The sequence below is a fragment of the Condylura cristata genome, unplaced genomic scaffold (genome assembly GCF_000260355.1).
Source record: "Condylura cristata isolate star-nosed mole 26May11 unplaced genomic scaffold, ConCri1.0 scaffold00023, whole genome shotgun sequence".
NCBI classification, from domain to species: domain Eukaryota; kingdom Metazoa; phylum Chordata; class Mammalia; order Eulipotyphla; family Talpidae; genus Condylura; species Condylura cristata.
The window spans coordinates 32087049-32103388 of record NW_004567124.1 but is presented as its reverse complement, the minus strand read 5'-3'; the positions used below and the strand labels follow the sequence as shown (position 1 = coordinate 32103388).

The window sequence follows — 16340 nt, the reverse complement described above, 5'->3', positions numbered from 1 at the left end:
GGGGGACTGAAGGTTAGAGGCGCACATGCACTTGAGTTACACTTCTACTTCCCTGCCATGGAAAAGTGGAGCATCAATGTATTTGTACAAACTCACATTTCAGATGCATTAATCTCAGAGCTGGTTCTTAAAAGAACTAGCTGGCACAGAGCCTTTGTTAACTTTGCTTCTGAGGTTTGGGGGACAGTAAATCTGACAAATAATGGAAGTATTCTTATCTCTACCATGGTTTTATCCCGAATCTCTTCAAAGTCATGAGAAACATGAGGCTTGATGTTTTGTTTATCCCATTTAAGCAGAGAAAGAGACACATTAGAATTGCATTTCCTTATGGGTAAGCCCCAAATTATGAAAGACAAATGATCAACGATCAATTTTAGAGACTGCCAGGCTACAAAGTTTCCCCACTCTCTAGAGATGTCTCTATCTCCTTTGGTCATTTTAGTTTTGTATGAGGACAACTATTCATGCATACTTCAAGCTGAAAGGGTCAATTTCTTACCAATGCTCAGGAAAAAAAAAACTGCAATAAATAAATAATCAAAGAGGTAGCTGCTGCTCTCATTGCCAGTTTGATACTTCAAGCTTTGAGATGAACTTTGCAGCATGCTGCAGGTGTAAATGTGTGAAAGGAGTCTTGAATTAATTTAACATTTTTCCACCATGGCTAGGGAAGGCAGGCATATCTTCCCAGATAGCAAGTATAGATGATACACAGAGAGAGAACTATGAGGGAAAGTTATTAGAGTTGGCACATACTACATTTGTTTGAGATCACAATATTCTCCTTTATACTCCCTGTAAATGATGTGCAGTATCTGTACATTTACTTAAAACTGGGACTTTTTCAAATTTGAGTTACCACCATTTTGTGGAAATCTGCTTCTAGACCTCCAATTCGTCATTATCTCATCAGCTTTCTTCCACCTGCCTCTGGAATAAAAGAATATCTCCAAGCTCTAACCCGGGCGCCATGTATGTCATCCCATTTTCTTTAGCAAGCAGAGGAGGACAAACTTCACAAAAATTCCATTTAGCTGATTTCCTATGTTGCTTATCCTTGCATGCTGATGGAATCAAGTGTTCCCATAGTTCATCTTGTCATTAACTTAGCAAATATTTACTGAACATCTAGTATGTCAAGTAACTGCCCTTGGTGGAGCTAAATTTTGTAACAACAACAACAAAAAAGACATGATATATTCTTTTCCTCCTACAATGTGGAGAAGACTGGCCAGACATTAAAAAATATGTAATTTCAAATTGAGGTAAGTGATATGAGCAAAAAGACATTATTGCTGCGATTATTTACTTTCCAATTTACTCTCATTGTTAACCTTATCTAAATACTTGCTAGTGTCAGAACTCCCTCCCCTGTCTCACTCCTCCCTCCCTGAACTGTGAAAGTGACATCTAGCTGTGCTTACCATCCCGCTGAAAGAGTGCCGCAGGAGAATCGCATGGCCATACAGCAGGGTCCTGTGGCCACCCCCTTGTGCTGCCTGCAGAAGACAAGAGGAAAATGTCAGGATGGGCCAGTTGTGGTTTCTGAGAGCAAAGCAGCCAGGAATTCTGGAAAACAGACTATAAAGAAAAGACCCATTGCAAAGCTCCCAAGGGATTCATTCTAGAAGCAAGTGGCCAGCCTATGAACAGGGGAAAGTGGTGACCACAGCCATGCAGCATCCTTGGCAACCTTCTTCTCAGAAATGGTCACCGTATGGGTCAGCAGAATTCCAGAGCTCTTCTACCAGAGAAGCATGTAAATGAGATAGGAACTGCTTACCTTCCTTTGAAACTTCTCAGAAGCGGTCAGAGTGAGAGAGAGAAACACACTGATGTAACTGCAGCCTAGTGACAGAAATGCCACATAGCAGGCAGGCATAGGGTCATGTTCTGTGCCTTGTGGTCTTCCCCTTTAAGCTACCTGTGCCTCCTACCCACTTGCTCTAATGTGTTCTGTTTATCCAGAGCTCACCAGGGAGAGATGACTCTGAAATCCAGGACTTTAAAGCGGCAACCAGGTGTGCAGGAAAAGATTCTTCAGTAGAGGCACCATTCTGGTACCTTCTCTGCTTCACCAAGCATCTCCACTTTGGCTATTTGCTTGGTAGCAGCCCAAACAGCAAGGGAGGGAGGCACAAAAGAAAGAGATAACCCCACAAAGAACAGTGCTATCTGCTTCTTACTTCTTCCCTTGATCCTACTCACACATCAGTCTCTGAACTGAATAGGACATGGTATGACACAAAACCATGATTTATTTTAGTTATATGTAAATATGGAACATGGAAAACAATCTATACAGAATTAGGTTTTTTTTTCTTTAAAATTTGACATCAACACATATGAAGTAAAATCAATATTTATTATAAGTATATAAAGTAAGTAAGGAACATGGAAAGTTGAACTGCAGAAAATTCTAGAATTTTAAAGAATTTTTTGACATTGACATTTTTCAACCTTATCTAAATCTTTTCCTCATGTTAACTGCCCTTGGAGAGAATTTCTTTCTTTTTTTTTTTTATCATTCACACATCTTTATAGGAAGCAATACTTGAGCAAAGACCCCATCCTCAAATACACATATAAAGCATCCAAAGTCTAGGAGTAAAATTAATCATAAAAAAATTCTAGTATTTTCTTTCTCTATTCCAGGGGCATCTCCTGGGCACCCCATTTTATTCAGAGCTACAGGTCCACTTGAGGTTTCTCCCCTGTGTCTACCCACCATCAGAGCAATGAGCTGCGAAGGGGAAAGCTGGTGGCATGGAGAGAAGGCAGAAGGCTGGATAATGAGGCCTAGAGGAAATTTATTTCAGCTCTCTTTGGATTAACAGAATCAGTCTGCCCAAGATGATTTTTCATGTCATACAACAAGCTTCAAGAGATAAAAAGGGAAATGTGGTATGTTTCTTAAAAAGAAACATACATCTAAACATGACTGGTTTTTCATGGCTGTGAAGATATTAAGCATTCTAAGACTTGTATGCTATGGAGGAATTAAATGCTATTGACTTTATTTCCACATTTCTTGAAATCACTTACACTTTTAGTTGCTCTCTTTAAATTTGTCAACAGCTTAGACATATTAACTAGTTTTCACATCTTGTCACTCTAACAAACTTTTCCTAGAGGTTTGTATTATCATGATTTGGCACTTACGGTAGCATAGGTTGTGGGTATATACTCCCAAACCAGTCCTAATGTCTCTAATTGAACCCCTGACTAAATGACACTTCCTACGGTTAATGAGGTGTTACCTTTGCCTCCAATTCTTCTTTGGTCCTATGAACTCTGAGTGATCCTAACAGTCAAGGGCTATTGACTTCAAAAAGAATGGCATCAAACAGCTGGTGTTCTTCCCTTTCACTGACTCTTCTGCAAACATCTTCCTTTAATATCGGGCCACAGAAAAACAAAGAGGCTGAAGTACCCCATGGGAATTGAGGAGGAAGTCTGTATCAGTACCCAGGATCCTCACATCCTAGCTCCACCCTCCCCGAATGCAGTGGTTCCTGGAAGCTGGTGCCAATCACAATGTTAAAATAAGGCTGCTGGATCCTGATCCGCAGAGTCTACATCCCTAAGCCTACACTGGGACCTGAGAAGCTGTATTTCTAACAGGCACACAGCACTGATGCAGCTGTTCCAGGATTAAAGAACTTCCCTTAGAAAGGTAGAGCTGTCTTTAGAAGCTCTGACTACCCTCATGCTGGTGAGAACCACTGCTTGGCACACACATCATAGTGAGCGCTTGACATGTTGTCAGCTCCTGCTCATGACAACTTTTCAAGGGAGGAATCATGTCTCCTACTTCAAACCATGAGGCACAGGCAGTTCCAAGAGGAAAGGTTTCTTGCCGGGTCTCATAAAGATAGGTGTGGTGGTGGTGGAAACGGAACACTAGGTTAATTCCACAACTGAAGTTTGCTCTATTTTTTAAAATAATACAGTCAGTTGTTTATGTTGTATAAAACCACAAAACAAAAAGGATAGGTGCTTTCTCAGCTCCTTCCTAGAAGTGAGTTGATATAACTGGGATTTGCTGATTTCTGATCATGTGCAGGCATCAAACTGCGAGGGTTGTATGGGAATCATCTGATTTTGCCTCGTAATTAGTACTGTGAAGTAACCACTGTGATTCTCTTCCTCGTATAGCCATGCAAACCAAGACTTAAAGGTTGAGTAACTTGCTCAAAGTCACATACCGTCCAGCGGAGAGTTGGCTCTAACAAAGACAAAGGCACCTGGATGCATGCTTTGTTGCCTCCCTCTCTGCAGTCTGACAGGGGAGATAAAACTTGTGTATGAAAATGCATGTTGTAAATAGAAAGGACAATCCTGTTAAAAGAGGTAAAAACAAAAGATATAGGAGGGTACAGAGGAGCTGTCAGGGACGAGTTTTACTGACATGGTAGACCGTAACATTCTGGAGAACTGCTGACATGTGCCAACAGTAAGACAGAGGCACACATCCTAGCAGAGGCCTGGACTGAGCATGTGACATGCACTTGGGCACTGGCCAGCAGCTTCCCAGTTTGTGCAGGGGTTGGCAAAGGGAGCAGGTGGAAACAAGTCAAGACACAGGTGGGTTATGAAGGACTGTGACTGGTTCACAGCTAATGGTATACTGGGGCAGGCTTCTGAAAAGAGTATAAAATTCAGAACTGTTCCTTAGGAGGGTAACCCTGACCACAAAATGGCAGAACTGGAGGCATCACACCCTACATGCAGAAAAGAGAATGCAGGCCCAAAATCTTGGGGTCCTCCTAGACTCCTTCTACCTCTCCCTCTCTACATTTAGTCCAAAGCCCCTTTGGTGTCATCTCCTCAGTGTATCTCACTGCTCAGTCCCACTGCCACCAGTAAACACCAACCTACTGCCCTGGCACACATGGCCTAAATGACAGCCACAGGTTGCTTCCTGATGTCCAGTCCCCCTTTTATAGCCATAGTTAACATGGCAGATGGAGCAGCTTTTGAAATCCCATCACCTTATACTCTGGCTCACACACACCTCTGGAAATAGTTTTCTTATACACTTAGAAACACACGGTCGCCATGGCCTTCGAGACCCTGCAGTATGAGTTGGCCAATTTCCTCTGGAAAGACCAGATAGTAAATATATTTTGGGCTTTGCAGAATACACATGACCTCTGCCATGCAATCTTTCTTTTTTTTTTAATGATTCTTTTAAAACTTAAAAACCCTTCTCAAAGAGATTCATCTTTCAAAGAGAATAATCACCCTTACCCTATCATAGCTTACCACTTGATGATTTTCATGCCATTTGTTATTAGCTGAGATTTTATTTTTGTTATGTATCTACCTTCTCTCTTTCTAGGGCTAACTCCTTGTGTTTTGGTTGTGTTCTCTCTCATTACTGATAATCACTTTTATCAGGGCCTAGCAAATGGAGGCATTCATCATCGGATTTTATATTCCTGTTTCCTAAGTAAAGAAATATTATATGAAGTAGTCCATTTTACAGATGTAAAAAGAGGGGCATCTAGAATGCAAAAGACTTTTGTATGATTGGCATCTAAACACCAAGCTCCTCTTAACCTTGGCTTTAGCTACAAATTCTACCAACTTCATTCTTCTACCAATTACTTCTTCAATAATATTCCAACCAAGATATGATATGCTACATATAAGACCAATAAGCCTGTTTATAAGGGAAATTGAGATTACAAGGCTGAGACTTCACTGGGAAAGCAGCCCTATCCCTGCCACCAGTCACGTTGGCTATTGCTACTGGCAGAAGGAAAATACTTGGTACCATTCTACAGGGTTGGACAGAGCAAAGCTGGTGTAATATCCCTGATACCATGGCCAGAGCAAAAATGTTCTATTTAGTCATCAATGCAATTATACGGCCTGTAATTTCAAAATTAAATCTGTCATTGACATTTCTCTTGGGTCCCAGATGACACTGCCTCCTGGTAAGATAAACCTGCTATAACAGCAAAAGAATGGGGGAGGGGTCTCTCTGCTTTCCAGTCATACATAAATGCTTCAGAACTGTTAGATCTCTACATCACCCTCTTTTGGAGTCTAGAACCCCAACTTGGGGGGCTCCAGCTCCAGAAGGCTATTTGTAAGCAAGATTCTTTGCTGAAATCTAACAAAACCCATTAAAAACTTCAGGAGCCATCTTCCCAGGAGGGCATATGAGGTACGAAATAAATTTTCTGGGTCTAGATATGTGGGCTTTCATTTCCTTCCTTTCCTTCTCCATTTCTGTTTCACTCTTTTAAGTTCTCAAAGAAAGAAGTCTCTCTTGAAGGCCACACAGTAACTTTTCCTGAGAAAGCTGGGAGCCCTTCACATGACTCTGCAGCTCTGCATTTCCTTTGATGCAAATGGCAAATGATAGTGATGCCATATTTAAAAACAAACCAATCCTAAAACAGCACCTAATGGCACAACCGAAGCAACTAACTTCCTATTTTTAGTTAGATGCATAATCTTTCATTATCTATTCATGACTGCTGTGACATATTAAACTTTTAGGAATTTAGATGACTTCACTCTTCGAAATCAAACCATAAAACTTTAAAATAAAAGTTGATTTAGTGAAATGGAAAGGTATACTTTGTTACAGAATGAGAATTAATGTTTGTCAGTGCTTATTCTCTTCAAATTACCTTACAGATTTAATGCACCTTTAATGAAAATTCCAATAGGGTTTTTTGGAGTTCAACAAAGTTGCTATAAAGTTAATCTGGAAATATGAACAGTATGGAATTTTTATTCTAAAAAAGAATCAAATTTTAGTAAATGTTATGAAGCTAAAACTCTTTCATTCTGGATTTGATTCAAAATGAAGAATGTGGAGCAGGATGGGCAGTCCATAAACCCATAAACAAATCTGAAATGTAGCATATAATAAGGCAGGGCTTTAGCACAATGGGAGGGAGGCAAGATTATTAAGCATGTGTCTCTGTGATATGTGGCCAGTAAGTCAGAAGCGTTCAGTAAGATCCACAGGAAATATAAAAGATTTTGGATGGATAGTAAGTTTCAATATTTCATTTTAAAATTAAATTCTAAAACAACTAGCATGTAATAAATATAGAATACATTCCTTTACAGATCTAATACTTATCCAGGCTTTGAAGCGACAGACATGGTCAAAAGAAACAAGACAGATTTGATTTACTAAGATACTAAACCCCAGAACAATGGGAATATCAACATTGAATAGACCACAGAAACTCTTTGTATTGCCTGAATAAAAGGGTTAATGTATTACTGAAGTGTGGGCAAGAAAAACAAGCCTCCAATAAATAGGCAAAGAATACGAAGAAGTGATTCATATCAGGAATAAAGTAAAACATATGGAACAGATTTTATCTTTTCTAGTAATGAAAAAAATGAAAAAGCCACAGATACATCACTTTACGTCAACTAAATTTGCAGGAATGGGAAAAACCTAAAGCTGGCAGAGTTGCAATATAGTGGGTGCTATCACATATAAGGGGACACGAGCACACAAGTCTTCTGCACAGCAATATGGTAATATAGGAAAAGAGCCATAAAAAAGTACACAACCTCTGTTGCAGTAATTCTACCTCTGGGAATCATTGAGAAGGAGCAAAAGAAGGATGGATACTATAGTGAGAAGGGCATTGTAATGGGGGAGGGGGGACAAAAACCCTGGAGAGAACCTAAGTATCCAAAAGGAAAATTGTCCAGTAAATCATGGGATTTCGTCAAGATGTTCTATCCTGCAACCATTAAAGGAGACAATTTCAGAAGTTATTGGAGACACAGAACAATGTTTATCATACACCACTGTGAAAAAGGCAGGGTCTACGCCAACTATTCATATGTTCGTGTCAGAAATATAAGTCAACCTTTGAAAATGAAATAACCATTTGGTTGGTTGCAGAACCACTGGATTATCTAATTTTTCTTTAGCAGTAGTACTGCCCCATCATTTCAGTACAAAATGTATGTAGGTAGAGGGTGGGGGCGGTAGAGGCAGTAACACGTTGCCTGCGCTTAAAGGAAAATGGAACTCGCTCTACAGGAGTGTTTTGTCTATTCATTAAAGCTTCAGTGGTCCCTCGGGTGACGAATTTTCCTGAAGCCTCAGTTACTGACTTTACCTGTCTGAAAGGTAGATGGCAATGCCATCTAGCATGCTTGCTTTTAGGCAGAGACAGAGTCTAGCCCTATTCTGTTGTTGAAGGGAAACCCCAGAAAGTCTTTCTCCACGATACATCTCATCCCTCTGAGTTCCCTTAGGCTCAGCTCCAGAGCAGACAGGGAAAATCTGTTGCCTGAAGGAGTCACTCCTCCTGGGGTCCCAAAGGCACTGGGTTTCCCTGATTGCCCTTTGCTGATCCTTCTCCAGATTCCCCATTCTTCTTCCCAGAGGCTTAGTTGCTCCCCTGTTCCCATGGCTGCCCCACCCATCAGATTCTAGGTCTCTTACTGCCACAGGTAAGTTCCCCTCTGGCCAAATTCCTAAGACCTGTCTTAGGTACCCCACTTTTCTAGAAGGGCTGGGCAGATGGGATTTGATTATATCTTTCACCAGCATTCAAATGCCCCAAAGCAAATGATAGGAGAATTTTAAGAGGTCTTAGATTGTGATCTCCTGGTAATAAGAACAATATTTCCTCTTAAACAATTAAAGATTTCCTCTTTAAAAGTTAAAAGAATGATATCTTATACTTACATAGTGTTTTCATATCTGAAGGTGGGGAGCCCAGAAAAGCTGGACTTGGCAATTATGTAGCTGAAAAGTAGAGTATCTGATCCAGAAAAGACAGGGGAGACGAGGGTTTAGTGTCCTGCATTGGGCTATTCAAAATTTCACAAGGGAAATGGGATGGCCAGAACTTGCTAGTTGAATTTTTGTTATCATATTTCCTGGTTGAGTCCAAGTCACAAATCATGCTGATCTTTGTATGTGCCCTCCCACCCCTGGGTTACACAGTCTAAATTCCAAATATCCACTCTATCATTCCTCTACACCGAGATTTCCTGTGTGTAATGGCATGCTTAATATGGTTCTATAATTCTTAGTCAAGTTACCTGAGCTATGGACAACAAAAAACCTTTTTGAAGGAAGCCCCTGAAAAGGCTTCCCCTGCAAGCCATCCTTCAAGTGAATCTGGGGCGACAGCCAGGGCAGTGCAGGCCCTGAGGATAAAAGCACTTGAAAGGAGTCCACGTTCTTGGCATCCTTTACAGGCCTCTTGGGATATCGTTAAAAATCCAAATCATGAAATATAATTTTAATGAAGTTCAGAAAAGAGAAGGTACAGTGTGTGACAGCCTCATTTCCCCAAGTTCAGTCACCACAGCAGTATCCCCAGTTGCCTTACTGAAAAGATGTATTCCAGAGGCTACGAGGCACAATAGGCCCCAAAGAGAAAAGGCAACCTCTGGTCTTCAGAGTGCCTTTGGGGTCCCTGTTCCATTTGCTTCCCTGCTCTTGCGACAAGGTCAGTGGGGCAGTAATGCTGCCAGAGAGCCCCACCTCCCACACCCTCAGTGCTACCCGCTCCCTGTCACTGCCTATCACACCGCAACTCCAAAGCTGTGCGCAAAGACAGGCCATTCTCTGTCTCCATCATTTAGATAAACACTGGCAAAACCCAGCACGCCCTGTCTTCAGCCACCCACCACCAAATGCCAAATTTACTCTCTGTGGTTTAGGATCCATCGAGCTCAGTCAACCTGCCCTCTGAAAGGACCTAGAATTATCTTTTTCTGAGTAAGGAGAGTCTGATCATCTCATTTTTGCTCATGTCATTCTTCTCAAAGCCACATGAAAGTATTTCAGGGCAAAAGGACGAAAGGTCAGGCCCGCATGTGAAAAACCATGTGATCAGGTTTGGGATCCTGATCAGTATCTGCAGGAAGAATGGGCATGACAGAGAAATTTTCTTTTCCTGGGAAATGCTGACATGGCTTCCATTTTGCACAGATTTGGGCGTGGGGTAAGTAAACTTAGAGAGATGGCTCAGATGAGGCAGGGTTGATAGAGCAGCCCCTCTGGTGGCCTCAAGTTCATTGTTTCCTGGGAACACACAGCCACGAGAAGGACAAGCCTTTGACAGGACAATTTCAATCTCAGGGTTTAAGCGACTAAAGACAACCGAGGGATCTCTTGCATTTCAAATATTTAAGGTTTTCTGACCTCTGAAAACAGACATGTGTAACCACCATTTCCCCTCCCTTTTGTCCTAATCCAGAGTGTGTGGGGAACAAATTAAATGACTTTGAGGACTGACTCTGGGATTTTACATACACTGATTCTGAAACAGGAAGACAAGCATTTGCTGCTGGCAGGGAGGGGAAGGAGGCAGTCTGGGATGCCTCACATTGAACATAGGGTAGCTATAGCTACATCTGTGCTGTTCTTTGGCCATGGATGCCACAGGGAAACCAGACAGCCAAAATGGCAGCTCTGACATGCTGCTGACGGGGATTTTCAAAGAACTGACAAGAAGATATTTGTCAGGGTATTAATGTCATCTAGATCAATGACAAGTATATGCTGGAAAGAGTTGAGGCAATTATTTCCCTCTCTGAGTGAGTCCCCTCCTCTGCCCACTAGCTCTTTGCCCATGGCTGATGAAGATTTCTAAGAATCTGGCATTTCCAAGTTTGGTCTTTCCATAAAAGGAGCCATTCAATAGAATATTCCAGTCACTACTGTTTTTTATGTGTATCTCCTATATTTATCAATCACAGGTCCCTGGTGACACAGTGGGCAGCAGCAGCTATATAGGGTCAAGCCTGAGTAAACTCTCTGCTCAGGCCATCCCTTTCACCCAAGGGAACATACAGTAAGCACTTCCTATGAATGACTTACCATCTGAAAGGTCAGACTACCTTGACATGGAAAACTGAATGACATGAACACTGCTTCTAATCGTTTCTCCAGGAAAAAGTCACAGCTGGTCATGAGGATAATGAAGTAGGAATACATTTTTATTGCAAGCCCCCTTGAGTCCTATAGTGTGGAAATAGCTCTATTCTTGTGGGTTATGAGACAGAAGATTAACTTGCTTTTATGTTGCTTGAGCCTCTACTTTGTGTCCTGTATTCCTTCAGCTATTGTTTTTCTCTATTCTGCATGTCCTTTGTTAACACCGCCATTATTTCCTTAATTCCTCTAACACCCTTGTACCAATTCCAATTGAGATCTTGCTGAATAGAGCTTGATGCTCTTGCTCTTGCTACATACAATAGTAAATAAGCCTAGGACCAAGTTAGATTCCCAGCAAAACAAACAGCCTGATCTTTCCTTCAATTATATTAAGTAGTCCTGGGTGGGGGATTCCTGATTTCTTGTGTATGAGCCCCTGTGCCTGGGAAGGGGAAAGGTTGCTCCTACGACTCTCTGCCTGTCTGTGGGCCACACGCCTGCAACAACAGCATGATTCTTCTGAACTCTTGTGCCCTGATTCTAGAGAAATGGTCTTCAACCTCATTGATCTACCAAAATCACTAGTGGGACATTAAGAAGGAAAGCAAAACAAGAAAACAACTACAACTCAAAAATATTTCCCTAAGATTCTCATTTAGTAGGTGGTAGGGCCTGGGCCCCTGTTAATTCTGATGCACAGCAGCCAATTTTGAGAGCTACCTCTACGGCCACTAAGGACCCTCTATTCAAGTAGTTGATGTGATGTTTATGGTCAACAAGTGCATTGCTATTCTCAGAACTATGCTTCTGGACGGTGTTCCTATTAGTATTTCTTCAGAACCCCCTAAGCAAAGAACATGGCTATTTCCTTTCATCTTTGATAGTAATAGGATAACCTTTGACTCTCTGAGCTCTACTGCCATACATGTGACAGGTGGAATGACACAAATCCCTCCTGTAAGATATGCTCATAATGATCCCCTCCAGATCCAATGTTGAGGGTCGGCTAGACTTCCTAAGCTGACACCATGCAATCTGGACCTCCCTTGCTTCCTGTCTAAGCTCTAAGGCCTGGGGATAAAGAGGGCTGATGACAACAGAGCAGGTTAGGGGGAGGGGCACTTTTACTTTCTTTTGCTATTAGGCTACTGCTTGCCCCAGTCACGTGGTCTTTTATCACTCTGGCTTTTGTGCCTTGCAGGTCCTTAAGGGATCATATCAGTCTGTATTTTTATTAACAGCACTCTACTTCTTCTGTGCCTGCAGGGTCTGCAGAGCTAGCATCTTTTAGATTTGATTTTCACTGTCCAATATTTGGACATGGCTGACTTTAAAAGTCCAGCTTACAAAGGCCCCAGCTTAGATCCAAGTGTTCCTGGCACTAACTGGCTCTTCTATCAAAGAGAAATACAAAGTTATTTTTTAATTGTCTCCTTTGATGATCTGTGAATCGAAGTCAGGACCTGGATAGAATAAGCACTGTCTGATCTATTTTCTCCTCACTGTACAGGGAGTAAATTCATCACAGTGACATCAGGGAGATAACCTAGTGGTGTTGACAGTAAAATTCAAACTTCCCTTGAGCAGCAAAAAACCACAGCAAATTGTGGGCAAAAGGAAGAAGGTATATTAAAATTAGCACCTAGTATTTGGGAAAGGGAGATATGAGGCTCAGAAACACCAAGTGTGGATCACAATTTGAAGAGGGGAAAAAAAACTCGGTTGTGCTGATTGTATTTACTTCAATGTTTAGAGAAAAATAAATCTTTCCTTAGTAGGGTTGGTAGTTATTATTAATAGGATGTGATGATTGGGCACCAAAAACAATATAGCAAAAAATGAATTATCTGAGAAATAAAGAAAATTATCTAATTTACAGTAGCTTCAAAGACAATAAAATACCCAGGAAGAAATTTACTAAAGAAGGTGAAAGGTCTCTGGACCAGAAATTATAAGACATTGACAAAAGAAATTAAAGAAGATAGAATAAATGGGAAGATATCCCATGTTTATGAACTGGAAGAATTGGTATCATTGCCATACTAAGCCACAGACGATTCAAAGGAGTCCCTATCAAATTCCAAGGGCATTTTTCATAGAAGCAAAAAATTCAATCTTAAAGATATGCACGGAATCACAAAATGTGAATAGCCAAAGCAATCCTAACAAAGGTATTAAATGGAAACATTACAATTTCTAATTTAAAACTTTATTGCAAAGTTGAATTAAACTAGTATGGTACTATCATAAAAATAGATCAATGGAATGCAAATAATAGCCCAGAACCCATGGATGTACAATCAACTAATATTTGATGCAGGAGTCAAGAATATTTAATGAAGATGGTCTTTCAATAAATGAGGCTGGAAAACTGGATTCAAATTAAATTCCTATTTTACACCACTTGAAAAAATTAATTTGCAGTGAATTAAACATGTATATTTTGAAATGGGTAAATCTCTTTTACATAGGTCTTTGCAATGATTTTCTGGAAATAACACCTAAAGCACAAGTGACAAAATAAACAAGTGTAACTACATCAAAAAAGCTTCTTTCTGCACAAGATGTGATCAACAAAATGAAAAAACAACGTATGAATGGGAGAAAGGTATTAACCTTTTACCAAATACATGATTTGCAAATGCTGTCACTTATGAAATATATAAACAACTCTGATAACCCAATAGCAAAACCAAGCAAAACAATGAAATACACTTCAAATAATACAATTAAAGATAACTAGAAAAGGGCCAACTAACATGAGTGTTCAACATCACTAATGATTGAGGAAATGCAAATAAAACCACAATATGATACCCTCTTACATTTGTCAGAGTGACCAACTTCAGAAAGATAAGAGGTGACAAGTCACAGATAGGATATGGAAGCCTGTGCATTGCTGGCGGGGTGTAAACTGGCATCGTCACTAGGGAAAACACATAGAGGGTACTCAAAAATAGAACTACTACATTTAATTACACTTCTGCATATTGATTTGAATACAATGAAATCAACTAAGTTATTTACTTGTATCCCCATGTCTGCTACAACATTATTTACATGGCAACAACCTGTGTCTATCAACAGATGGTCAGGTAAAGGAAATGTGTGAAATAGATTACTGAGTGTTATTCCATCTAAAAGAAGAAAGAGCTATAGCAACATGATAGAAGCTGAAGGTATTTAATTCAGACACAGAAAGATATTTGTAATTTCATTTACATGTGGAGTCTAAAACACAAATCCCTAAACTCACAGAAAAAGTTTTACCACATGGAAAAGAAATTTGGTAACTATGAGGTGATGGATATCAACATGCTGTGGTAATCATCTTATAATATGTGTGTGTCGATTTATGCTGTCCACCTTAAACTTATGCAGTGCTGCATACTGATTTTCTCTGAAATTGTTAAATAAGAACACTGCAGCTGATCTTTGTTCTTTACACTGGGAGAGATGGAAGTTGACTTCAATGGTCCTTAAAATTCTGAAGCTGTGAATATGTTACCTGGGAAACTCCAAAATGACAGGGACAGTCAGAGCTCAGACAAACTGACTTGAGTCAGGACAGGCTTTACAAATTTCTGGTAACATACTCTACAGTAATCAACATGCTCTTCAGTCACTGATGCAAGAAAACTCAATAAACATCTTCCTTGATACACTAGAAAACTGTACCATGGAAGTGAAGGATGGCAATGACATGCAAAAGGCACTCCACAAGTGCTTTTTAAGTAATAGAAAAAGGCCAACACAGTACAAGATAGCTCTGAACCATTGGAATTGTCACCTCAAAGAGTTAAAAATGGATAGTGTGATGGAGGCTCATATTTAAATAAGACACTGAGTTTAGAATCACACCAGAGTTTTAATTGTGAACTTAAAATTCACTTTCTTCATAAAAATCAAGTCTATTTGCTACAGAGTATCCCCCTTGGCAATCTACTAACACCTCCTCCCACAAGTCATGGTGGGACAATACATCCCTAATACCACAGCTTGACCTCTAACATTGTTCTCTATGAAATGGAACGGGGTTGCTTGAAGAATACTTCAGCTTTGTTTTTATGAAAAAAAAATTAAGGTGGGCCTGGGGCCCCTTATTGCCGTAGGGAGCAAGGATATCCTTAAATACGTTAACGGATTGAGAAGTTGGCATCAATATTCCTCTGGCCAAGCAGCAGGCACACAAGCATCAGAGAAAATGATGGCGTACTTTGGAGCAGGGAGGCTATTCGAAGGGTGTTCTCAGTCTAAGATGATATTGGCAGAACTGAGGAAGAATGACACGACGCCAGAAACCAATTGGAATTGGACCTGTTCAGACCGGAAGTCAACCCAGTGAACTTGTTATCCTGGTGCCCTGGGAACTTAACAAAATTACAAAATAAAATAAATTTGGTCAAGAAGGAAATCAATCCTAGCCTAAGTAACTCCACCTGGGCTGACACACAGAACATTATTTTAGAGCTATGTGCACTTCAGGAAGAGACTGTGACTTCAGAACAAGCATCAGCGTGCACATAAAAACATGAACTTGAGACTAGTATTGAGAAAGTCTGGGAATACCTATTGCTTTCCCACTAAAATGGACAGAAATCAGTATAGCTAACAAGTCAAGGCTTTTTGTGCTTCCCCTATTGTCCTGTATATCCAAACAGCTGCCTGAAGGAATGAACTGGGAAACTCCCTTTGCTCATTCTGGGGGCCCAGAGGAGTGCCTGGAGCCAGGGAATTGTGTTTCTTGTTGCTTTGATCCCTCTCAAGACCTCAATATCACTTGGGTGGAGAGGCCTTCTTGAGTGGGATATAGGAGTAGAACAGGGAATCAATATAGCATGGAGTTAACAGTCTAGGATGTACAATAGGTTCTGACATGTTGGCATCTTGCCAAATATTCATCCTGTTTTTCCCATTACCGGAAACCTCTACATGAAATGGGTATAGAAACTTCATACTGGATCCATTTCAAGGCTCAGAGAAGGAATATGAATTTGAGATTATCTATATAAGGCCATAATTTCCAAAATCTGTATAAATCCTAAATTTGATCAGGATTTGATTTGCAAGTAATCCCTTTATAATGTTGGCTTGGGAAGCCCCTAGAAGGGTCAGGTCTAAGGTATTGTTGCTGTAGTTATTGGTAGGGAGATCATTGTACAGACTACTGGGGCAGAAGATCTGGTAATTTTTCCTGAGTGCCTGAGACCAGAAAGGGGGTGCAGAGTCAGGTTTAGAACATCAGTGTCATTCTCTGCTTGACCAGTTAAAGGTGCCTCAGTAGTTACAGTTAAATTACATGTTCCCATTGAAATGGTAAAATCCAAAGCCTTTTGTACCCAGGAATAATTCTGAAAATTTCTAAAATCATAAACTTTAGAAAACAAGCAATTGCATAAAGATATACATGAATAAACATGAACAAAGTAACACATTCTAC

The 16340-nt window shown here is 40.4% G+C and overlaps 1 protein-coding gene across 1 annotated transcript in view; it reads right to left on the bottom strand.

Annotated features, from left to right (window-relative positions):
- RYR3 (ryanodine receptor 3) overlaps window positions 1-16340 on the bottom strand; it is a 358818-nt gene that overhangs the window by 293774 nt on the left and 48704 nt on the right. The window contains exon 4 of the mRNA XM_004687571.2: window positions 1428-1502. Coding sequence (XP_004687628.1) covers window positions 1428-1502 — 75 coding nt within the window. The remainder of the gene's footprint in view (window positions 1-1427; window positions 1503-16340) is intronic.